Source organism: Anopheles funestus, chromosome 2RL, assembly GCF_943734845.2.
Source record: "Anopheles funestus chromosome 2RL, idAnoFuneDA-416_04, whole genome shotgun sequence".
Lineage (NCBI taxonomy): Eukaryota > Metazoa > Arthropoda > Insecta > Diptera > Culicidae > Anopheles > Anopheles funestus.
Window position 1 is genome coordinate 70,467,731 of NC_064598.1, and position 24,968 is coordinate 70,492,698.

Sequence of the window (24,968 nt, forward strand, 5' to 3'; positions counted from 1 at the left end):
GCGTAGCACATACCGTTTTTTTTTTTTGTAAAATTGTTCCAATACTTTTTTTCCCCAATTCTTCCGACAAACTTCCTGTCCAAAAAGGCATTAGGCAGGGATAAATGAACACGCTATTCGAGCGTACTTTGCATGGTGGTGCGTGGTGCAATATGCTATAGTGACTGACAAAATTCGAAATGTTTCCCCTTCCCGTGGCCCTGATGTGCTTCACTATAACGGTTGGTAATGGTTTTGTTTGAATGCTACCCGATGACCATCACCACATACAGACGCACACCCTTAGCAATTAATGGCTAAAATTCGACACTGACCACCAATGCTGGGAAAAGAAAAAAAAATGAAATACTGGCCGGAAGCCATTTGCAGGCGTGGAAAGATAATGGAACGTTGATAAAGTACACAACGGGAATGACAAACACCATACACCGATTCACCTGCGGGAGCGATGATCAACACTCATTTCAATTAACTCCAAACTGTCTGTGTACTTTTGCTGTGACCCATCTGCACCAAAAAGCGGGAGAATTTTTACTTTTGCACACTGACGTTAGCATAAAGATGGGCAAACTTTACAATTAATAACAGATTATGGTGACATTAGGCAATGGAAGCAGATGTTAACTTGGAGTATTTTGTTTTCTTTCATTTTTATCCATATTGTTTCGATGGACGCAACCTCAACAAACTTTCCTTTAATGAAAAATGTTTTGAAGATAAATCTCATTCAAGATTAAATACTAAATTTCCTTTCAAGTAATCACAATTGAAAAACAAAAAAAATGATAAATATTGACAATGGCATTTAGCTATCGTAGTTCCACATTTAATTCTATTTTCCAATTCGACAAAATTAAATTTGTTTTTTTTTGTAGGGAAATCTATCGTTTTTGTTTATTTACTATTCGGCATTTTTGTTCCAGTTGAAGAGCAGACCAAAGCACCAACCCCATCAAAACTCACTAAAAGGTTTTCGGTCCAAAAAAAGAAAACATGCAATTTCCCATTTTCTGGCTACGAAGCACTCTCGTTTGCATTGAAAACAGACAACGCAGCAAGCAGATGAAGCATTCGTATAGCTCAAAAATGGCTCACTTCCGTCCAAATCCTTCCTCAAGCGGATGGACAGGAAGTGCTCACAGTCAAAAAAAAAGGGAAAAAACGAATCTCCACGAAATTGGGAAAGTTTTATCCGGGCATAGTGCAATTGCACCAAGCAGTAGGCAGAAACTAGATGAAAATGCCTCCCAGTTGCTTATTTTTTTGACCATAAAAAAACGGAAAATAACGCCCTGGCCTGGTTAAATGAAAGAGTGTACTGCAAAGCAGCAAAACAAAAATGCAACAATCACTTCCGCCCGGTTACATCCCACAGGCTCATATGCTTTTGGTGATGAGTTTTGGGTGAAATGAAAAGAGTAGTGTTGCAGAATAAATATTACATTCACCACCAAACACAAAGAGTTCCGCCGTCAAACGTAAAAACTGACACAGATGCTATAAGAAGGATGGAAATTTATAGCAAAAATTAGTTGAAACATACTGTTACAGTGAGTAAGTTATAGCTAGTTAGCACAACACGTTACGAGAATGTAATTACTGTGAGGTGAGCTTGTCTATACGCCGATGCAATATCCAGAAAATCCGTCTGGGAAATCCCATGGTCTCATGTTTTGGTGTTTGATCTAGTGCAGGGATCAGCACACTTATCACGTCCTGTTCTGTATTTTAGATAACAGAAAGAATCCTTGAACTACGGACCAAGATTTATTTTTTTGTTATAAAACCACAGCTAGCACATACTTATACATTATATGTTTCCAAAAATTTACAAGTTTTCCAAAAGTGATGTACTTCCTTCTCGCATTATCGTCACTTTGTTGAGTCTTGTAACGAGCACTTTTTCTTTTCCCCTCCAAAAAAACAATGTTTTTTAATATAAGACGATTGTCAAGGCAAAGTTTAAAAAAAGGCTAAAACCGCTAAAATAACTAAGGATTGTAAAGAAGCTTTGATGTACAGTGAGGCAACGCTACCATACGAAACCAGGGAAAACATTTTCGAAGAGAATTTGGCATTAAATCGTACGCTAGAAAAATCATAAACACAAATATTTTTATTAAAGAATGCGTTCTGAACTTTGCGAGGAAGCAATCCTTCAAGAATTATTCACCTCAGAATAAATAAAAATAATGGAAAAATTGATAAAATGGTTAGTAGATGTAGCGGAGTTGGTATCGTGGTGACGAGATCTTGAGTTCTTTTCGAGGATTCCTAAATTTTTGTCCCGGGAAGGACTTTGTCGTCACCTGATCTAATGCACAGAAGACTATTATTAAGCTATTATTAAATTAAAATAAATAAATAAAAGTAAGTTTAACACACCAAATATAATTTAAATATATATATATATAAAAAAGGGTCAGCCCTGGTGGTGCATGTGATAAATGCTGCCGGTTTCAAATGACAGGACCGGGGATCAAATCCCATTCGGACCAAACTATTCGGCTACGTAGTAAAACTGAGTCTAGTAAACCAGAAATGACCACATTAAGGGTCGTCAAGCCAACAAGAGATAGAAGAGATATAAAAAATCGCTATTGCACAAATATTCAATTCGATATGCTGTAGCACACCACGTTTATGTATGTCTGCAGAATAATCATAAAACCATATTAATCGCCTAGTGTCGCTGCACCCGCAATAAAAACGCTATGCACTGTAACTGTAGCCGTCCGTTTTTTTTATTTTTTTTCGCTTATTTCAATGTTCTATTCCAATCACTTACGGCAAATGTTCGTAACACTGACATTGAAGGCGATGCAAACAAAAAAAACATGCGTTGTTCACAAAGGGAACACTCTCTGCTTCTACTTCAAGTGGTACAGAGAATCGGGTCGCTAACATTCAACCCTTGAATCGAGTACATGCTGTGGTGTGCAAGCATAGAATTACGATCTAATTTCTGCTTCCAGCATAAGGTTAACCGTCTGCCAGCATCGTCATGCTGATGAAGGGGGGTCATGGCAGATAACATCGGTCCATGGTACACTTGTCATCAGTGTTCGCGAGTGAGAAGGATTCTCAAGCACAAAAAAAACCATACACACATATCCACTAAGTTATTCACTGTTGAATTTTATGCTTTCTGTTCTTAATGTTTGGGTGCGTTCATATACTAACGTTGTCCCGTTTTTTTTAAGCTCCCAGTTGTACCGTGTCGAAAAACGACCACATTGGTGCTTGTAGGTAGAATCGCATTTTTATCGTTCTAAAACAATGATTATGAGTGAAACGTGATTTTTCTTTCATCTTCAGCACGTTTACAAAATAATGAAAGCAAAAAAAAAACAAACGAAACTCATTCATTTTGTGTATGACCCCAGAAACAAGTAAACCAATACATACAACAAACGACAACATTACCCTAAATTTGGCAACAATTTTCTTCTACCAAGCCGCATCATGAACAATGGTGACGACCTTTACCGACTTTGCGTTCCGTAGGCGAGACTGAAGTTTCGTTACAGATGAATATCGATTTTTCTCTCCTACAAAAATAAAGAAGACTTCCATAATAATATCGTAAGTACCCACGCAAATGCTACGGAAACTCAAGCTTCATTGAGGTATCGTTCTCAAGTATTACTGAAGCACTCTCACAAAGTTTAATAATGGAAAGTTGATGAAAAAAAATTTATTTTTATTGATTCTAGAAAAAAATGCATTATTTCTCAGAACAAAAATGAAATGCTGATGCAAATGAAAATTCAAATGATTGTCCAGCTTCATCCTTAGTTTCCTGTTGCCATTCCAGTTCATTTGATTAAGCATTGATGAAAGCACAGTACATAATTACAATTCAATCGGCTTTTTCATATCCAATCACAACTAAATAAATCAGTGAAGTGAAGAAACGTGCAGTATTTGCAATTCGTTGATCCGAACGTTCAATTAACATTCCCTAGAGCAAAAAACGATAGTTCCGAACATGATTTCAGCAATTTATAGTTATTCGATTATTTAAAACGTTTAATTACTTCACCTTTCGATTGATCCGTAATCAACATGATCGACTGTAGTGTTCCTCACATGGATGATTATAAACGTACAGCAAACAGCATGAACAAATGTAACAGCCAATTAAATGGTTCTACCTGTCACGTGTTTGGCATGTATTGGACCATGATGGGTTTAGTTTATTCAATTGTTTTAATGTAATCATTTGTTCAAGCAGATATCATGGTACAATTTGAGTTATAACGACCACTAGTAAAGTCTTCTTATTTAAAATATATGATCGCTACAATAACAAAAAAAACTGAGATGACAATTATTAATTAATTGAAGGAATAATATTGAACTTATTTAATTATGTCTGTAACTAGCACCTGGTGTGTTTTACCGAATGAAACCCTTACGTAAAGCGGACATGATGTAGCACGTGCTTTGCTTCTCATGTTCTGTCTGTCGTCTTCCATTTGCCACACATTACAATGAGATCTCCAACATACGGTGCGCATAGTATGAAATTCAGTATCAATTATCGCTCATGATGATTGTCCCTTCTGCGAAATGAAGCCGTTGGAGTTCACGTGCTGGTCGTTAACTCTAGAGTTTGCATCTGATAAGGTTCGGTGTCCTACTATCGATAACTTCGATTTACATCCTACTGAGTTATGAGAGGCTGCTGAACTCAAGCGATTAATTAACGAACGATGGTAATCGACCGCAGGTAGAAACCTACCCGATGAACATTATTTCAAAATGGTGCTTTTCATTAAAGCTGCATTGTAGGGGTTGTATTTTGTTAGAGACAAAATCATGTATTACCAAAAGCTGCTTTACAACAGTTATATTAATTCTGTTACAGAGTGGCAGTATAAATTAATTAAAAATAAAAAAATAGGAATCATCACACCTTTATTGAAAGGAACATTTTTTATCGACACTTCTTAATGTAATTTGATGAGGATTGCTTTTTTCCGAACATTCTATGAATAGAAAGTAGTACGGGAACCATTAGACACCCTTAACATTTAAACTGCAAAGAAGCTTAATATTTTCTTTCCTCTATCATTATGCTACCGACAGGTCTACTACCTGTTCCAGAGCAAAGGATAAAATGTGCGAAACATTACAAACGAATGCAAAGGTTATCGAAACGAAACCATATGGAAAATTTCCCTCAGAAAAAAGGGCTCTCAGTGCTCCAGGAACGAAGCAACAGCTCGATATTAATAATTGGGTAATAATAGGTTTGGTCTGTTCTTGTAATACTGTTTAATAATTAAACAAACAAGACCCTTTTTGCTGTTTCCTACCGAAGCATAATTACTTGCATTAAAATTTAATTCAACACATTAGCTGTTTCCTTGTCGATAAGACAGACAGACTGAAGAACCATATGGTGTGGCGATATATTCTCATCGATAAAAACTTTTGAATGGAACAAAGAATAATGTTCACTTGTTGTCCTTTTTATTTATTTTTTATGTGTCGTTTATTAAACGTCTAGCCCACGGATAACTTTTCTTTGACTTTCAATAGCATGAAACTTTGTAAAGCACGAATGTATATGGAGGACTATAAGTATCTGCAGTAATTGTTATGCTGTGAATGTAAATATATCACTCACTTTCTTGAAATTAGCCGACTCGTCAATGGAAAACGTGTTAAACAGGTTAAACAGAACTTTCAAGGGCGACAAAAATAGGATGATAGCCGTGTCTATCTTTGTTCTTGGAATGCATGCATTACGTTTTGTTTATTCATTACATTATTTTGTCGGTTAATTAATGCTCTACTTAACCTACACTAATCGAATACAAAATGCACAAGCGATATGTTACAATATTGTACAATCATATTTTAATTTATTTATAATCCAACAGAGAAACTACATCTAAACATTTTTATATCTCTTATTATGATACTTTGAAAATCCCATTAATCTCCAATGATTTCAAGTAGTCAATTCTAGTTTGCTAGTTTCTCCAATAAAAAATTGTATTTAAATTGCGTGTAATAAAATTCGTGCATAGACTAATTAAGTCTTTTAATTAATTTTATTTAAATAGTTAGTAATTTATCAAGTTTTTTTGTCAGTGAATGTAGCAATGCCGCACTGATATGGGTATGGATCCGAAGCTTCTTGAAGAATAACATAGCCACTCCATACCCTACACCCCAACGCAATACGTCCATGGCGTACAGAATGGTAACATATCTCTCCAAATATCTGAGCTTGGGTATACGGGGAAACCCAACCCCCTGGGAAGATGGGTTACATGGGTAAATTGAGCGGAGGAGGACAGCCAGCGTCTGTTCTCCATGTTATGAGCGGCTGGATGTCCCTTCTGTCCTGGCATCCTACGGGACTTTAAACATTTGGGACGCGTAAGCCCTCCGACGAGACGGGGGGCTGGGGGAGAGGTCTTGTAAGCCTCCCCCAATACAACCGCTACGAAAAGTAACTAATATATTTCGAATCGGAAAAAGGACCAATGCGACGAAGACAAAGTACCTGCTTGCCGGAGGCTCTGACCATGATAGAGCCCGACTCAGAAGCAGAGTATCAATTGGCGGCACCGATCCCGAGGTGGTAGAGGAGTTCTGATACCTTTGGTATGATCTTAACTACGAACAACAACAAGAGAAGCGTAATCCAAAGGCTCATTGTACAGGTAAATCGTGCCTACTACGGGCTCCACAAACTCCTGCGATCCGGAAGACTCCAGCACACAAGATATATCGCACATTGATACGTCCGGCAATCCTCTACGGGTACGATTTCTCGACTATCCCTACCGAGGACGGCAATGCACTCGCCATTTTCGAACAACATGTACTGAGGACTATCTTTGACGGTGTGTGCTAGCATGGCATGTGGAGAAGGAGAATGAACCACGAGCTAGCTGAGCTGTTTGGCAGAAGAGATATCCTGACAGTTGTCAAACCCGGAAGGATAAGATGGCTGGGGCACGTGATGAGGATGCCGGATTCATACCCCATCAGGAAGGTGCTCGTCAGCGATCCGTTCGACATCAGGCGGAGAGAAGCACAGCGAGTTCGTTGGCTGGATCAGGTGGAGTCAAACCTCTCGGAGATCGGATGCAGCCGTGGATAGAGGAATACAGCCCTGAACCGAGTTTCTTGGAAACGGATTGGCGACCTGGCGATGTCTTCGCGACGTATTCGACCATGAGCAGGCCAAGAAAGAATAATTCATCAAGAGGCTAAAGTTTTTTTAATCTTTAAAAGTATAAAAATTCTACAAATTTAATCTTCAAGGAATCATGATTTTTAAGAAAATGACTCATGAATGTGGGGAAAGAAGTTGAATTTATTTAAACAATTATAAGGTATTAACAATGATTTCCAATGGTCGTTCCGTTCTGACTGTCGATACGCGAATGCTAATCCTGCAGCGCGCCTCCTAATATATTCCTTCCGCGCGCTCTCTCTCTCTCTCTCTCTCTCTCTCTCTCTCTCTCTCTATCTCTCTCAGACAGTCCGCTTAGATTTTTCATTCGCTCTCTTTCTTTCCCTTATCTCTTCCCACACGGCCTTTCCTGATAATAATCAATCCGAATGTGACCAATTTTTCAACATATCTCCTGCCGTGGTCGTTAGAAGAGGCCCTTCATCTTCTTCGTTTATTTTGCGAACCTCATATCTATCATTCGGCAGTGTTCTTTTTATTTCATATGGACCCAAGTATCGTTTTTTGACCTTTCCTCCTGTCCTGAATTGGGTAAATGGCAACGCTACCAAATCACCCACCTTGTACACTCGTGTTTTCTTACGACGAAGATTGTAGTATTTTCTATTTTCCTCTTGCATCTTAACAATGTTTTGCCGCGCATGCTGGCGTAATTCGTCTCGTCCATCATTAAAGATTTTCTGCATTTCTTCTTTCAATATTTGCGCCAACATAACATCATCCTTCGTTTTCATTTTCACGCCAACGAACAACTCGAATGGAGTCATTCCAATTGCCCTTTGCCAGCTGTTGTTTATGACCGTTTGTACCCTATCAACGTGCTTAAACCACTCGTCTGACTTTTCCACAGATAATTTCGTTAAGATCGGAATTATTACGCCGTGGATTCGTTCGACTTGCCCGTTCCCTCGCGGTACTCCTGTTACAATCTTATGCGATTCTATATTGTTTTCCGCACAATAGTTTTCGAACGCTTTCGAAGTGAACGCCGTACCTCTATCGGATATAATTCTTTTTGGATGTCCAAACGTATTTGCAACTATCTTTAACTTTTTAATTGCTTCTTCTGCAGTTGTAGATTTTACCGGAAATAGCCAAACAAACTTGGTAAACGCATCTATTATCGTAAAGATATGATTGTAGGACTTCCTAGTCGAGGGCATAGGTCCCATATGGTCAATATGAAATGTGTCCAAAGGAACGCTTCCCTTTGGGATGGATTGAAGTTCTCCTTCCATCTTACCCCGCTTTCTATCTCCTACTATGCATCTCACGCACGACGCTATAACTTCTGCTATCTTATTATCAACATTGGGAATAAAATAATCTGTTGCGATTCGTTCTTTCGTCTTCTTTACACCGAAATGTCCTTGCTCATGTGCGCTTCGTATTATTTGACTTTGCATTTCGCTCGGTACGTACAACTTCTCTGCCCCCGCGCTGCCCTTATGAAGAACACCATCCGCTACCGTGAATTCATCATAGCTTCCTTCATGTTCGATTCTGCGTATTATCTCTGCTATAGTCGAATCAGCACGCTGCGCTGCGGCTATTCGCGCACACACCGCTGACGTTACCACCATCACGTTCGCTCGTGATAAGGCATCCACGTGTCGCATCCTGTCTGCTGAACGATGTTCCACCGCGTATTCGAATTCAGCTAGCACATCTAGCCATCTGCTGGTTCTCGCGTTCGGATTTTTCTTCACCAAGGACTGCTTAAACGCGATGCAGTCCGTTATTATCTTAAATCGCTGTCCAAGCAAGTAACACCGGAACTTCTTCACAGACTCAACCACTGCCAAAGATTCCAAGTCAAAAGAATGATAATTCTTTTCTGCCTGATTTGTTAACCGGCTATAATAATAGCAAGGATGGAACTTTCCGTCGTCTTCCGCCCGCTGCATTAAAATACCTGCCAACGCTTCCTTGCTTGCGTCAGTATGGATTTCCGTTTCAAGCCCTGATTTGAAAATCCGAAGCACTGGATATTGACTTAATATTGTCTTTATATGATCAAACGCTTTCTTTACATCATCTGTTACTTCAAATCTTTCGTCTTTTCTTAACAATGTCGATAATGGACGCATCACTTCCGCAAAATTCACTACAAATTTCCGAAAATAACTCGCCAATCCGTAAAACCGCTGCAATTGTTTCGTCGTAGTTGGCATCGGGAATCTCTTCACCTTCTCTACTTTCAACTGCGATGGTTCTATGCGTCCTTCGTATATTGTGTATCCGAGATACTCAATACGTCTTTGCAAGACCCTGCACTTCTTCCAACTAAATTGCAGTCCTGCGTTCTCAGCATTGCTCAACAACCGTTTTAGCGATTTTAAACCCGCTTCTTCATCCTTAGCTGGCACTATTATATCATCCACGAATGCTAATACGGTTCCATCGTTAATCAACTCACGCAATACCGAATTTATGAATCTGCCGAACGCACTACCACTGAGACACAATCCGAATGGAGCTCTGCAGAACTCATATTGTCCTTCTTGGGTGACAAATGACGTGTATTTACGACTATCTTCAGCGATCGGCACATGGAAGTAAGAATTTTTTAGGTCTAACGTCGAATACACTCGAGCGCTTTCTAATTGATCGATTTGATCTTCTACGATAGGCATGGGATACGAATCGCGTATGATTTTCCGGTTAATTTCCCGATAGTCCACACACACTCTACGCGACCCGTCTTTCTTCGGTACGACCACGACTGCACTAGCGTATGGACTGTTTGATGGACGCACCACACCATCACGTAGCCACTCGTCTACCTGCGATTTTACCGCCTTCCTTTCCAGCGGCGCAAGACGTCTTGGGTGCGCACGCACCGGGATTTCATCACTCACTTGAATTTTCAATTCATTGTCTTCATGCGGACAATCTTTCGGCTTGTAATTTCGAATACACTCTGTAATTTCGTCTTTGTATTTTACGGGTGCTTCCACTTCTTCCTTTTCAACATTAATATTGAAAATAAAGTTCCCTGGGGACGTTTCTACGTCTGCGTAAATGTTAGCTTTCCTTTTCAACATAACACCGTTAGTGGTCACACTCACATCAAAGTGTTCTAGGGATGCCGTTCCTAGTACAGCCTCGAATGGCATGCTTTCGTTTGTCACCACATAGAACTGCACTTCCCGGTAATGTTCGTTCTCGATAGTCACATTTACTGTACAAACCCCTTGTGCCGCGATTTCTGTTCCACCGAAACCTGTAAATTTCACTGTGGTAGCGTCTAGACCCGGCTGTCCGATTTTCTTGTAAGTACGATATGCCATCAGGTTTAAGGAACTACCGGTATCGAAGAGTGTTTCTATGGCGATTACTCCTATCTTCATGGTTATCATTGTTTTCTTTCCTGTTAGTTTCGTAGGCTGCTTCGTCACAAATTCGTCTTCTCGGCTAACAGGAATTGGCGGGGAGCGCACACAATGACTTTGTTGTTCGCTGCACATCGATACATTTTGTTTACCACTTTTGCTACCGGTACTGCCCCTTTTACAATCGCGTGCCCGATGACCGAACATATTGCACGAGAAGCACTTCGGTCCCTCGTTCTTTTGTGGGCATTCAGACGAAATGTGCGACGTCTCGCCACAATTGAAACAATTCTGCTTTTTGATCTGCTTATTGTTTGCCTTTTCGTTCGGTCGTAGCTTGTCTTCCTTTTTTGTGAACTCTTCACGCTTCGTCTTACTCTTTGCAGTCTTCGTTACCTTTTCGAAATTCAACAACTTTTTCTTTAGTCGCTCGATGCTTTGAGCTTCTAATAATATCGACTGATGATGCTCATCGTCGGTTATTCCACTCACTATATATTCACATAGGCTTGGCTCATCCAGATCGATCGGTATCGCAAGCCGTTGCATCTCGTAAATATAATCTCGGATAGATTCGGTTGTCTTTTTCTTCCGGTTGGTTAATGCACGATGCACATCACTCGCTCTTATGCGTGGAGCGAATTCTTTGATCAGTGCCTTCTCCAACTTCGCAAAACTACTGAAACTGGTCCGAAGGGAGAATACGAATCGTCTAGCCGTACCGGCTAGTTTCTTACGGCACATAATCAGCTGCTGTTCGTCGTCCCATCGCGCTGCTTTGCATACACTCTTTAGCTGCTTCAGCCACATCCTCACATCTTCTCCTTCCTCGGCGCCGAAGGATTCGATGCTATCTTCCATGTCTCTAAAAGAATACACTTTCAGTCGTTTCGGTGCGAGTCGTCGTGGATTTTTGGGTGTTGATGTAGCTTTAATTGCTGTCTGAAATATTGAATCGGAATCTCCTTCATCAATATTATCGTCCTCGTCGTCATCTTCGTCATCAGTGCTTGGGCCATCGTCTTCGTCATGTTCCTCGTTGCCAGAGTGTTGTGAGTCGTCTTTCTCACAGTTACCTTCGTCTTCCGAACAACGATCATCATCTTTTTCGCCTTCTAAAGCATCACCGTTTTCACTATTGGAGCTCGTCTTACTCCGATGTTTGATGATCTTTTCGGCAATTTCCATCTTTCCACCAGTGGTTGGCAAACCAAGCTTTTCGCACTCGCGTATCAAACCGGTCTTCGTAAAATTCTCACACAGCTCTTCAACCGTCGTCATATTATCGTCTTTAGTTATCACACGTTTCAAATTAACACCAACTTATCCTTTTGTTTTAAACTCACTCACTATCCCGGACGAGCCCCCATGTGGGGAAAGAAGTTGAATTTATTTAAACAATTATAAGGTATTAACAATGATTTCCAATGGTCGTTCCGTTCTGACTGTCGATACGCGAATGCTAATCCTGCAGCGCGCCTCCTAATATATTCCTTCCGCGCGCTCTCTCTCTCTCTCTCTCTCTCTCTCTCTCTCTCTCTATCTCTCTCAGACAGTCCGCTTAGATTTTTCATTCGCTCTCTTTCTTTCCCTTATCTCTTTCCACATGAATGACTCTTAACTGAAGATTCATGTGAATGATTCTTCTCAAAAGAGTAATTCTAAACTAAAATAACTACTACACACAACTCTTACAATCAGTACCAACAATACCTTGAACGGTATATAAACCATTGTTTTATAAATTATAAATCTTTTTACGACTAAAGGAGAAATTTCCTTAAATTTATATCTTTGTAAATACTGTCCTCCATACAAAATCATGTAACAAAAAAACTATGTTATATGCTCGTTCGTTAGATGTCGGAACAATAATCCGTTCTCATAAGAAAAACAACAAACGACCACACTCACTCTTTGAGGTGACCGCTTACTGGTTACTGGGCAAAATAAAACATGACCACCATCACAATAACGTGTAGCACCACATTTTCCGTCGGTAAATCCCAGCAAAGCCAGTTACCGGTGGATTTACTGATGTTTTCCCTTGGCCACAAACCCCCGTTTGCAAAGAAAAGAAAAACAATACCGCACAGAATGCGAATAAAAACGCCACCTACACTGTCAACGATCATAAGTCATGATCTCTGGTGATTGGGAAGAAAGAAAAAAGGACGGGTATTTGTGATTTCGACACATACGACACGTCACAAATTTATCGCCTTTTTCCAGAGCAAGTTGTCCCGTGCGCGTCTCCGTTTATGGCATAAACGAGCATCTGATGAAATAATCTTACCTAGTACAGGCCACTTTTTTGAAATGGTTTATTGCTTTTCCTTTTCCTTTTTTTGTGACTGGTATTTATCACGTGAATTGTTTTCTTTTTCGTCCCTTTTCCATTCATCCACCAAACACTGTAAGAGGAAAATCGCTTAAACACGTACGATCTCTCAAATAATGGCAATAAAAAAAATGTTGTCACCCCTGGAACATGGCATCTTATTCCAATGTCGCGCCCGATTTTGCTCCTAAACGAATGCCAGATTGCTAGGGGCCACAATCAGCTATGAGGAGGGAATTAATGCAAACACGCACGCATACAAAAGCGTCTAGAAGCATTAGGAAAAACTTGAGTTACGAAATAAAAATAACAAATATTGCATATATAAATAACAGAAAAAATCACACCATCTACCTTACGATGGTCGTCGTGAGGAAAAGTTGAAAGCAATTTTATAAAAACGACAAAGCACAGTTTTCCTAAGATTCTTATCAACACGGAAAAGCGAAAAAAAGAAAGAAAAAAAAAGAAAAACATCGCCCTTTGGTCGACATCTTCAAAGTGCTGATTTGTGAAAAACTGCGATTGATACTTATCAGTGAATGAAGTTAACGTTCCAGACTGCGTGGGGAAGAATGTGAAAGACCAGAAGAAAAACAGGTGCTAAATTAAGGTTTTCCCGGCTGTGGTACGATACGAACCGGTGATGGATCGACGAGGTCGCTCTTCTGTCAGGCCAACTCCTCGCGCACCAGTGCTGACGACAGTTTAACTTCTCATGAACGGTGGAATGGTGGAGCAACGCGAAAAATGCTTCAATCTCGCCCAGTAAGTAAGCATCGAGGGGGGGGGGAAAATGCCAACCATCGGAAGTGGAACAGCAATTTATGAAACGTGCCATTCCTTTAGTCCGGATTAGTGGGTTTAACTTCTGTGCGTAAAACTTACCGAAACCAAGGAAAAGGCCACGGAATGGATTAAAGCATAGCAGGAATTAAGGTAGAATTTTCTTTCAACACGATCTTCAGTAAATATAAAAGGTATGGTCTTTTTAGCTTGATGGTAAGCTATTTCTAAATGTTCTGTTTAATAACCACATTCATGTTCAAAGATATGATTATTTAAATTATGCTTTTATATTTTTCAGAGGTTATGTTTCAAATATTTAAACCGATTTAAAAGAAATAATAAATTGTAAAAAAAAATTCAAGAGACCATAACGATTTTGATTTTGCAACAAAATATTTGAACACTGTAATCAATAACCAAATCAAATCAAGAAAACGGAACCTTAATCAATGTTCAATGTTCGCCGACTTTTACCCACCGAAACGCTAACCACAACCTTCGAACGGTGCATATGAAAATTCAGTTCCTACCTGCACTTCCGGTTCTTAAAACCGCAGCTCAACATCATCATCACCAGCAGAGCATTAACCGCAGCCGCATTAAAACGTTCTGCTGAGTGAGATATATTTCGTAGCCCCAATTGAGGGAGCAAGTTGTACGAGAGTGTATCATCTGCCCCGACCAAAAAGGATATGCCAGCCATTTCATAGTTTCGGGTTCATACCGCATTTCTGTTCCCCGGAAACCTTCTCTGCATTAAGCAAAAACTTTGATAACGCCCGTACAGGGATTTGAAACTACTAATTTCGTGCCTTCGCTTATCAGTGAAAAAGCTTCAACGAACCAAGCAACTGGCGTATGGTAGGATATGAGCAAAGCAAAGCTAAGAATCCCGTACACGAGAGTCAATCTCTGCCATTATCCTGGCTGACGGGATGATGGATTTGTTCGAAACCGGAAAGCTCTTCCACGGTGCAATTATTTAACCAATCTTTTGCGTTGACCGTAGCGTGGTAAATGTAAATTTTCTACCTTTCCTTCCACTACTCACAGATGCGGAAAATCAACTGACCCGTATATCAAACATTATTTTATGTTAATCAAAGCTAAATTGATAATGATAGGATGAGCAATGTGGTATTTTCTCGTATTAATCAACAAGGTATAATTTGGCTACTGCCTCTATATGGTCTATGGGTTATTTCCATAACATTCCTTCTCTCATAAGGCCATAAATTGCAGATTCATTGTTGGTAACTTTAGTAACTTTAGAGTTCAAGCTGACACTTTAAACAAAAAAACATAATACAGCGTACCGTACAAAAAGCACATCGAGCGGATTATAAAATATTTAAACTTTTAGCCATTCGAAATCATTATCAATGCCGCTGCATGTGGGAGCGTTTCCGGAAAAAAGTTTCGTCGGAAGTTGTGAAATTTCCCCCCCAAAAAAAAACCCAGCGCACGGATAAATGCTGCTTGTTCACGTGGCCATTGGAAATTGTTCCCACCTTTGCCGCAACGAAAATCAATAACTCGTGCAATGGCTGCGTGGGCAAACTTTTCAATCTTTGTTGAAATTCTAAAAGCATCGCCAAAAACCCTCATCACTTCATCAAGCGCTCAATGTATGGTCACATGAAGCTGACAGATAACAATGCCGTTGAACTGAACGGGAAAGCTTTATTTCCCAAAAAGTAGCTACCGAACAAATAATTCCATCGATCATGTTTGCCAACCGATAGCTTTTCAATGGCACGCGAACCAAAACTGCACGCCGGTGGAAAATGGAAGCTGGAAAATGACACACATACACACACGGCCGGTAGGCAGCGGACTCGCAGCTTTCAATCGTATCCAAAACTAAGAATAATGGACTATCGGCGAGTGCATTTTATGAATAGTGTGGCTTACCCGGGGTATGCAAATATTGAACATCTATTGAGCTTTTGAACATGGAAGTGCCCCAATTTTCATTGTGAAGTATGCCACTGCATCTCAAAATTGGGGTTTTGATCAGTTGAGCATAAATGTCGACTATGGCTAAATATTCCTACTAAATTCAACCAAACCGGTTCTTTCTATGTGCTAGATAGCATAAATATAAAAGGTTACCAGCAGTATGCAAATAGGTAGAGTGAGAACTTGAAAACATCATAACAGCTTTACCTTTACGCATTCGATATAATTAAATCTTGTTAAAAAAGACGTTATAGTATGGTTTCTTGGAATTATTTTTTTAAAATAAGTATTTTTATAAGAAATGTAGAAAATTAAGGAAAAATTTAATTAGTAATGAATAATAAACTAATAATGAATCGTTGGATAAGCCTTAAAGTGCGATATATACACAGAAACTCAAGAAGCTTTTTTGGGTTTTTTAAGAAAACCTTCCTCGTATATTGAATGTCTAGCGTATCTATTTGAAGGTGTACTCAGTCTAGAGTAAGTAAAAAATATAAAAAAACATAAATATTTACGCTTTACTAATGGTTTTTCTCGAAGCGCTTATTTGTTGTCGAACTTTTTTTTCACTATTTTGCTCATAAAAGCAAAAGAAACCGTTTTAAAAATAAGATAAAATTAACAAGTACCAGTAAAATGCGTGAAGAGTATCTGGCGAAATTTTCCGCGCAATCGGTTTACAAAACTCCGAAAAATTCTGAGTATCGATTTACAAAACGTGGTTGAGAAAAACTCGTCTGAACATTGAACATTCTATGCCTTTTTTTATTGGCTTGGAGATGTTTACTTTTTGGGTTAAAATTTCGATATTTTTCGGATAATCGATCTGAAATTTTCATGAGATGTTCTTGAAACTTTGAGCTTATAGAAAATGCTAAAAAACCCTCCTTAAAATGACTATTTGTTTAAAAGCAACGCAAGGCCTTCGTCTTGATCGGTACTACAATTTTATCGTCGTGGTACCGCTGTCACGAAATTACCGCACAACTAAGTGATTCTGCCCCTATATAACAGTGATTCTGCCTGTTAACTACATCGAATCATCCAGCCTGTGAAGTGTACAACAAGCGATAAGGAAGGCCTGGTACATTCAGTTCAAAGCAAACAGATGAAATGGAAAAGTCCACCAATCCAAAAATAATTAACCAGACCCGACGGGTTAATCTATTTGGAGAAGTACGGAAGTTTTGGACATTCTTGAAAACCGTAGTCTAATGAGATAAATAGACATTTCAGTTTATTTAAATAAATCTCAGTTGAGTTGTGAATGATCTCGAATAATTAACGTCGATCTTAACATTTCAGGGACACCGAATTTCGAATCGTTGATACACAATTCAGAGGAATTGAAGAACTCCGGAGCAGTAATCTGGAACACCGGCGTAGAATATGGAATTTTCTCAAAATGTAATCCAGTTTTCTAGCGATAGAGTTCAAGTGTACTCATGAATCCATCCCGGATTTCGCATCAACAGTAGAAACCGGCTTACGAGACGCATGCAAAAATATCAAATCTGGTTTTTTTATCTTCACGCTTCTGTTTCATTTAGAAAACAGACAAAATTGACGCTAGTCCTTGAAATGCCTATCAATTAAAACATCTTGACAGGCTTGTCTAATATGGTACATATTTATAATTTTCCATCAAACCTTTTCCATCTTAATTTAACAAAAAGAAATGCACAAAAAATATACCATCGTATACTCAGTAATTGGAATATTTAGAGTTTTAAGGAGTACAAAATTTGTTTAATAAATCACAATAATCAAACAAATTTATATAACTGTCCATGACTGTACTCTGAGGTACACTGGAAATACAATGAAACGTTGCAAAAATTAAGAATAAAATAAAACATCCAAACTTCAACAAACAACGCAACGAAAGAATTCAACCTATCTCACACACATGACAACTCTCGCACCATCGACAGCACAGTTTCACCGAAGCGTTCGTTGAAGTTTAATTTAATTAATCCGACCACGGCGACTGATCTTCAGCCGACAAGTAGTAGCCATCAAGGGAGAAGCCATTCACAAAAAGACAAAAGACCCGGAAAGGCGAGCATCCCCTTCGTCGATTCATCCAGGCGGTTTACACAACCTAAGATGATATCGATTGAACCCCGACCCGGGGAAAAGAAAACCGTAAGAACACCCTTACTTACTCTAACTTTTTCTTTGTTTACTTCCGTCTTCACTCGGTGACTCTTGACCGCCGAAAAGGGAAAAGATGCGCGCGTCTTTTCAAAACCTCAAAAGGAGAAATTTTCTTCTCCAAAAACGCTGCTTGCACGTCTTTTGCTTCGCATCCGTTCGATGAGATCATACGTTGTTGTGGATGTGCTCACCGTGTAAGGCCTTTCATAAAAGAAACGTTGCCGAAAATGTACCCATAAAAATGTACTGCCCGTATACATATAATCGTCTGCATTTGATAAAAGCCTGTGTGTTGCCCTACACGCACATACCTATTTCCTATACATCATCCACGGTGGGTTAAATTCCGACGACATTCTAGCGCGCTCATGGTGAGACTGAGTGTCAATTATGCTGCTACCGAATGCGCGCAACAGAGCAGGCAAAAGGCGAAAGAACTCGTACAAGTTCGCAAGAATTTATATGTCTCTGGCACACGTTGGGGTGGTAATAAAATTATCCAACCCTGGCATTGCACTTCGCTATGACTCGACCCGAGACGGTAGCGACAGAAATTGATCGCAATAAAGCTGGATGCTGCCGGTGGTAGAGTCGCGTACGAGTGAAAGCTCAGTAATTGCACACCGTACACAGGAATAAAACAAAAAAATATATTTATTGATCCAATAGAACCTGCAAGCGAGCAGATGACAGTGATGATGGGGGGGGGTGGAACGGGGGAACGAAGAATGAGAATGAATTTTGTTATCATAACCAATTGAAGGAGGTCACAATATTGCCTTTTAATATGGTTTTACTAATAGATGCGTTAATGAAGTGTCTCGATGTAGGTTTAGTGATTTTTTTCCTGTTAGTTTTATGACTAACTATGTGGGTATGACTAACTATTTCTGATGATTTTTAATGCAGCTGGTAATCATACTTTAAAAAAAATGAAACCTTGCTGAAAGTTGGAACACAACCAGTGGACCTGAAAAACCGGATTGCTGAAGCCTTACAAACGTAACAAATGAAATACATATAAAAAAATCTATCAACCATCGTAGCGATTGCAAGAATTAGATTAGCCAAACCTTTTAGCAATTAAAAGTACTTTTTAAATCACAAACAGAGAACGAAAACACATTCCAGTTTTTTTAGTCTCTTAATTTAAATACTTTGTTCCTTCTTTCTCTCTCTCTCTCTATCTTTTTTTCTCTTGCCATATCACAAAAAAGAAGCCGGACCAGCCCTCACGTGGAACCGAGTTCTATGATTCATTCGCGCTGTCGCTTTAGTATTGGTACTGTGGTTGGCACAGATTATCCATTTCTTGACGGGAAACGTATGACATCTCTCATCGCATGAGTTTCGTTTTGTTTTATTCACAGCTTCAGTTTCATCTTGTTCTGATAAGGTTTCCTCCGGGTAGTCGAAAGGGAAACGTCATATGGCTTTACTGCTGGGTTTCTGAGCTGTACGGCTAATGATGATTTCTTATCACTCAGGCGGAACTTGTATGTAGTTCAGTTATTCTTCAGGCTTAAATGAAAAAAAAATCTTGTTAGTACACGCACGGCACTACAGATGACACATCAGCACGATTATCTTGTTCTAAACAATAAAGTTTCATCACAAACTCGAAATGCTGTGTTGTCTTAAACAATTGTTCATATCCTTCCCCAAAGGTTTGCGATCTTCTTCATCGAGTTTGTGGTTTATGTGTGCTGGGAACTTTTCCTAAACACATTCAAATGAACAAACCGGAACGGTAGCGATTAATGAAAATTAAAACCATATACAGAGCTTCTTCGTATGTGAACGGAGAGGAAGTTCATAGCTTCCTTCCCGCACTGGAGCCAATTCACCCCTTCCTGGGGGGATGTTTCAAGCAGCTTCTTCTTTGATGTACGTATCATCTCACAACAAACTCTCTCTATCTCTCTCTCTCTCTCTCAAGTAGATATGGTGTGAAACGACGGTATCCAAAAACGCCTGTTTGATTGTTTGTCTTTCGTCAACATGTTGCGTCGCTCTTGCTACTTTCATACTGAAAAAAGTCCTACAAATGACTCACACTGTACTTGGGTGACACATTTTCACCTTGGACGGTTACAAAGAACACTTGTATAAATGATGGAAAATTTAACAAATGTTTTAAAACTGCTAAAAATGTCATCATCATTTCATGCGCACTAGAAACATTGTGTTTCAAACACATTAGTTTGAAAACAAACAGTGACTCGTTGGAAACCTTTCAAAGTTTTGTTTTTCTTTTGTTCGCTGATGTATCTATAGCAGTAGTGGAAGCCCCATGAAAACTAGGCTCTGCTCCGCTTGCTTTACAAGAGGATTAGTGTCAGATTAAATGCGAACCCCCATTTCCTTCCCATAACTGTGTGCAGTAAAGCTGTTCGTAATCATAACCGTGTGCAGAAATAAGAGCAAACTGAACTTTTGTAGTACAATATAACATGCTATCAGGTGATACACATTAATCTTACAACAAACCGAGCTCTGTAGTTATACGCGCGAGAACCCTATCGGAACTTTATTCAAGTCATGACAAAGTCCAGCAAAGTGCTTTACAAAATCTTCAACTGTTATCATATATTCAGACTGCGCTGGGGACTATTTCGTGAGTTGAAAAATTCTCTCGAAAAATACATATAAAACTGTTGCTAAAATACCTTTTGAAATGTACTGTTATCCTCGTGTATCTTTTTCTATGTGGCTACCTTTGTACATTTCTTGGCTTGTGCTAATCCCTAGCAGGATAATTAGTCCTGCCTACAGGAAAATAAGCCGGATGGAATTTTGTACCGGTCCTTTTATAAGAAATCGGCACCATTATCACTTTACCACCAGTCCCCTATAGTAAAATCCTGCTTGAAAATTCACAAAAAAATCGATGAAAAACTGAAGAAACACTGTAAAAAAATTTAATTGCTTTTGGTAAAAAGATCTCTAGTAACATAACAGAAAGTGCTAAAACCACAGTTTAAAGGCAGAAATCTGGAGTTTAAAGACAGAAATCGTAAATGCGCAACAAACAAAATAACTGTGAAGTCATGGAAAGATGACGCACCGAATGCAGCGTTAAATTTAGTTAAAAAAATGACGTTAAATTTAGTTAAAAAAAAGTGACAAAAATTTGTTTGAGGATGTTTATTTCGGTGGCATTACAATGCGTGCTATAGTTCCTCAATTAGCACCCGTTACAATGAAATTAACATAACACGCAGTGCAATCTGACTGCTCGTTCTGTGGCGCTGTTATCATACAAACTTTGGGCAATACCTCATGCAAAAAATATGCAAATAAAAAAAACATTAATTTCTTTTCGCAAACCACGGTCTGAATTTTTCTATTTTGATATTAGCCTCTAAATATCACAATCGCTAATTCTTTCGGCGTAGATTAGACGATTTCACACCCAATCTGCTAAAATCTTTTGTAGCCTCGGCTAAGTAAGTAAATAAAAACGATTTTAGATCAATTTACGACAAACTGTTATATGTAACAGATATTTTTCTTAGTTACTTAATGGCCCCTACAGATCCTTGCAACGTCTGTTCCAACATTAAACGCTAAGATATAGTTTAATTTAATCGTTGCGGCTGCTAATTAAAAAAACCATCGTTCACATTTTAATATTATTGTGCCAAAATGTATTTACTGTACCGGAAAGGCTATTTAGACTGTAAAGTGCTGCAAATTACGCATATTTTGCAAGATAACCAAACAACAATTTATTTTTTTGGCATTGAAACGTTCGTAGGTAATAAGTAGTTATGACTCGTATGGGTGAATAATGGTTATTATACAAAAAAATGACAATAATAGGTACGACTTGAAAGGAGGTTTGAAGTGCTTCTATTGTGTAAAGATGATAAACCCCAACTACTGATAAACCATCGGATTTTTATTAATCGTTTGCATACGTTCTTAAGTGAATTTTAAAATAAAGTTTAAATATTTATATTAAATTATGTATAATATTGTTTAAAAACAAAAAAAGGCAAGTTTATAAACATTTAATTAATATTAAATTAAGAAGAAAAGCCAAGAAAAAGAATTAATGCTAAACTAATAAAGTGGATTGCAATATGCATCCCCAATGTTTCCTGTATTTTTGAGTCGAAAACTTTAAATGATGTATTCCAGCATTAGTCAAAACTTTTACCCTTCATTAAATCCTTCTATCTTCTAGCAGCTGGATACCACCCGAAGAACTAGTGACAAAGTTCTTACCAAAAATCTTACTTCATGCGACAAAACCATCAAGTGTCCACACCCACCTCCACTTGGCATGTTGACACCTTTTCCCACCCTGCTTTCCATCCCTCGTTGGTCGATGGAGGTTGCGTCTGCTGTTGCTCGACCACAACGAGAGTTTTCACTTTGAAACTCACCGCTGGTGCAATTCGGTTTGCAGTGCAGAACGTCTAACTTCATGGCAAAATCTCAAGAAGCAAAAAAAGCAACGTGCAAACGAGATACTTTTGCAGACGTATTTTGGCTTTCTCTGGCACTAATTTTCCCACCTTGTCTGTCAGTTTTCCTTCGCTCATCCTTAACCCCTGAGCCAAAGGGCACGTTCTATTTCGGTTACTCGACCGATTTCGATCCATGCATTATAAACTGTCTGGGATAAAGCGTCTGGTTGTATGCCACCGAAGTCGATCCTTCGCTCGTTGATGCTACAATGCATTTGAAGTGCAATCCGCATTGCACAAGTCTTTTGACAAACATGATCAAAAGACAGACGGAGAGACGAAAAGACCAAAAAAAAAACTTTAAGCTCAAGTAACACTTAGCTCACATTCTGTCTCTGCTATAGCTTTCAGGAGCAAACTAAAAACATTCATTTCATCTAAAGGCTTTAGAATTCTGTTAAGGTTAAGGTGGTAATACACTAGAAAGAAGGAGTAACAACAGTATTGCATCATTTTGTGAGTTTTAGATTTAAAAAGGGATTTGGTTAGGTGCAAAGGAAAGCTTACTATGATTAGAATTTGAGGATGAAAAAGGGTTCTTATTTTGACAATATTCTTATTGCAAAATTATTGTAATTTAGTATATGATTGTATTTGAGCATAATTTTGTGAACATTGAGTAAACAAACATCGAATGCGAAAAAAATCCTTATCAAACGTGGATGGATGTTCTTTTTTTCTTTGTACCCTGTCATATTGGACATTAGATGTCTTTTATCTACTCCTATCGGGATTCAGCCAGGGGTTGCAAAATTCTACTAACAATCTTTTAGACAGCAGTTTGACAGGAGGAGTAAGAAGAGCCTTACAAATACGGATGAATAAGCTTTAATAAAAATGTTAACAGTCATGTTACCAGTCCCAAAATGTTCTAGTTTTCTCTGTGAGTTAAGACGTTCTACACTTATTTCGCTATCATCCCTTGGAAATGGAAGAGTTTCTAGGAGCTTCGACTATGCAAATCAAAAATTCCTCCGTATTTAAATTGGATCACGCATCAAAACAAACACAAACATGTCAATATTGAACGAGTGCCAGCGCATATCGTAACAGAACCGCTCAAACACTGTGTACAGCACACACATAAAGGGCGCCCTAAAAATCAATTCGTATATCTCAATAATTTCACCCAACCGGAGGAAAGTCACCCTTAAATATCGTTCGAATAAAAGAAACACGTCAGAAACACACTTTGCCCCGGTCTAGAACACTTGATGTCGTTAAGTGTCGTTTGCAGCAGTTATGTTTTTCTCTTCTGTAAACGTTTAACATTAGCCACCAGCAAAGTATGTATCGTTGTCAAAAAGGTAAATGTCCTTCGCTATTTATTGATGTGTGTGTGAATACAATTAGAACAGTTAACCAGCAAGGGTTTAGGGAATAGAAAGGAACGTACATAGCAGAACTGACGTGGGAGCGATGTTTTGATGCCTTTCCATTGTTTTGATCCGGCCATTCTTCTAGCAACGTTATGCGAGAGAGAAAGAGGAAAAGAAGACAGACTGAAAAGGTATGCATGATTCGTGAAAGCAAGATGCAATTCGAGAAAAATTAAACAAAAACAGAAGTAGAAAAAAACAGCAGACGCTACCGAGACGACCCATTATTTACGCCACGAGCGTCGGCTTCCGTTTCCGATTCCCATAGCAACGATATTTTAGTGTTGGACTGTTTTGTGACCATCGTTACCATCGTTATGGCACGTCTCGTTTGTACTTTATTTTAACAACTGCTGTGTGTTACTGTAAAAAAGTCATATTATATTCGTCAGCACCATGTATTCACGTTAGTACAAGAAGTATTCTGCTTCATTTTGGAGTATGTATTCTGCAAATATTTTTCGTGTAAACTTCTATGCAAAATGGCACATAAATAACTATGCCCATGTAAAAGATGGCAGTGACTAACCTTTTTCTTTACGCCTACAATAAACCACCGTGTTTTAATTCACACAACCACTGATGGCGTTATTCCAATGCACTTTTTTATCAACACTTTCCACAAACGCTTCACTGCACACACACGCACACTGCTGGCGGGCCGCCCTACGCTTAGCGCTTTAAAATGGATGCTGACCTGAAATCGAAGGCAGATTTTTACGGTTAAAATGGCACCGGATGTATCCAAGCGCAATCTCAGCTATCACCGCACAATTCTTTGCCTTTTTCCCAGTGGGGAAACAAATAGTTAGCAGCAAACAAATCACTTATCAGCCACGGTATTGATTCAAATATTTTCTTCCCAACTCTCGAAGGACCTGTGCTTCATGCAAATCTGGTAAAACTTCACTTTTCTAGCACCTGCTTCTTTCGTCTGCTTCACAACACCACCACTTTTTGGCTCACGAACACAATGGTTGCTATAGAAACGGCTTGCCGCATTGGAAATAAGCGACAATGGAGAAACGCTAGAGCTGCTGCGAATGCACTTCCGTACGCGTAGAAAACTTGGGGAAAACTGTTCGTGTCACGGAACGTTCATGCTTTACAGCGCGCTGTGTTTTCTCCGGGAAGCTTCGTTTCAAGCCGAATCTGGGCCCTTTCATGCGTACCAAATGTGTGTAGAAGTGAGAGCATGCATGCATCGGCCCAGATACTCCGTACTCTTTACTCTAGTGGATTTTTTTATGTCGATCAAATCCACCTAGAACGTGGTTGAATAATTTTCTTAATCAT

General features: G+C 39.0%; 2 protein-coding genes across 7 annotated transcripts in view; both read right to left on the reverse strand.

Annotated features, from left to right (window-relative positions):
* Positions 1-24,863, reverse strand: part of LOC125764416 (CD63 antigen-like) — a 71,778-nt gene extending 46,915 nt beyond the window's left edge. For 3 of the 6 annotated variants that reach the window (XM_049428645.1, XM_049428644.1, XM_049428641.1), the window contains exon 1: positions 24,202-24,863. The gene's annotated coding sequence lies outside the window, so the exon portion shown is untranslated. The remainder of the gene's footprint in view (positions 1-24,201) is intronic. The other 3 variants (XM_049428642.1, XM_049428646.1, XM_049428643.1) reach the window with 3 other exon arrangements.
* Positions 10,623-11,841, reverse strand: LOC125774946 (uncharacterized). The gene is made up of 2 exons (XM_049445319.1): positions 10,713-11,841; positions 10,623-10,642 (listed from the first exon to the last, which is right to left on the reverse strand). The coding sequence occupies exons 1-2, from the start codon at positions 11,839-11,841 to the stop codon at positions 10,623-10,625; spliced, it is 1,149 nt and encodes a 382-aa protein (XP_049301276.1).
* Positions 24,864-24,968: the final 105 nt, after the last annotated feature.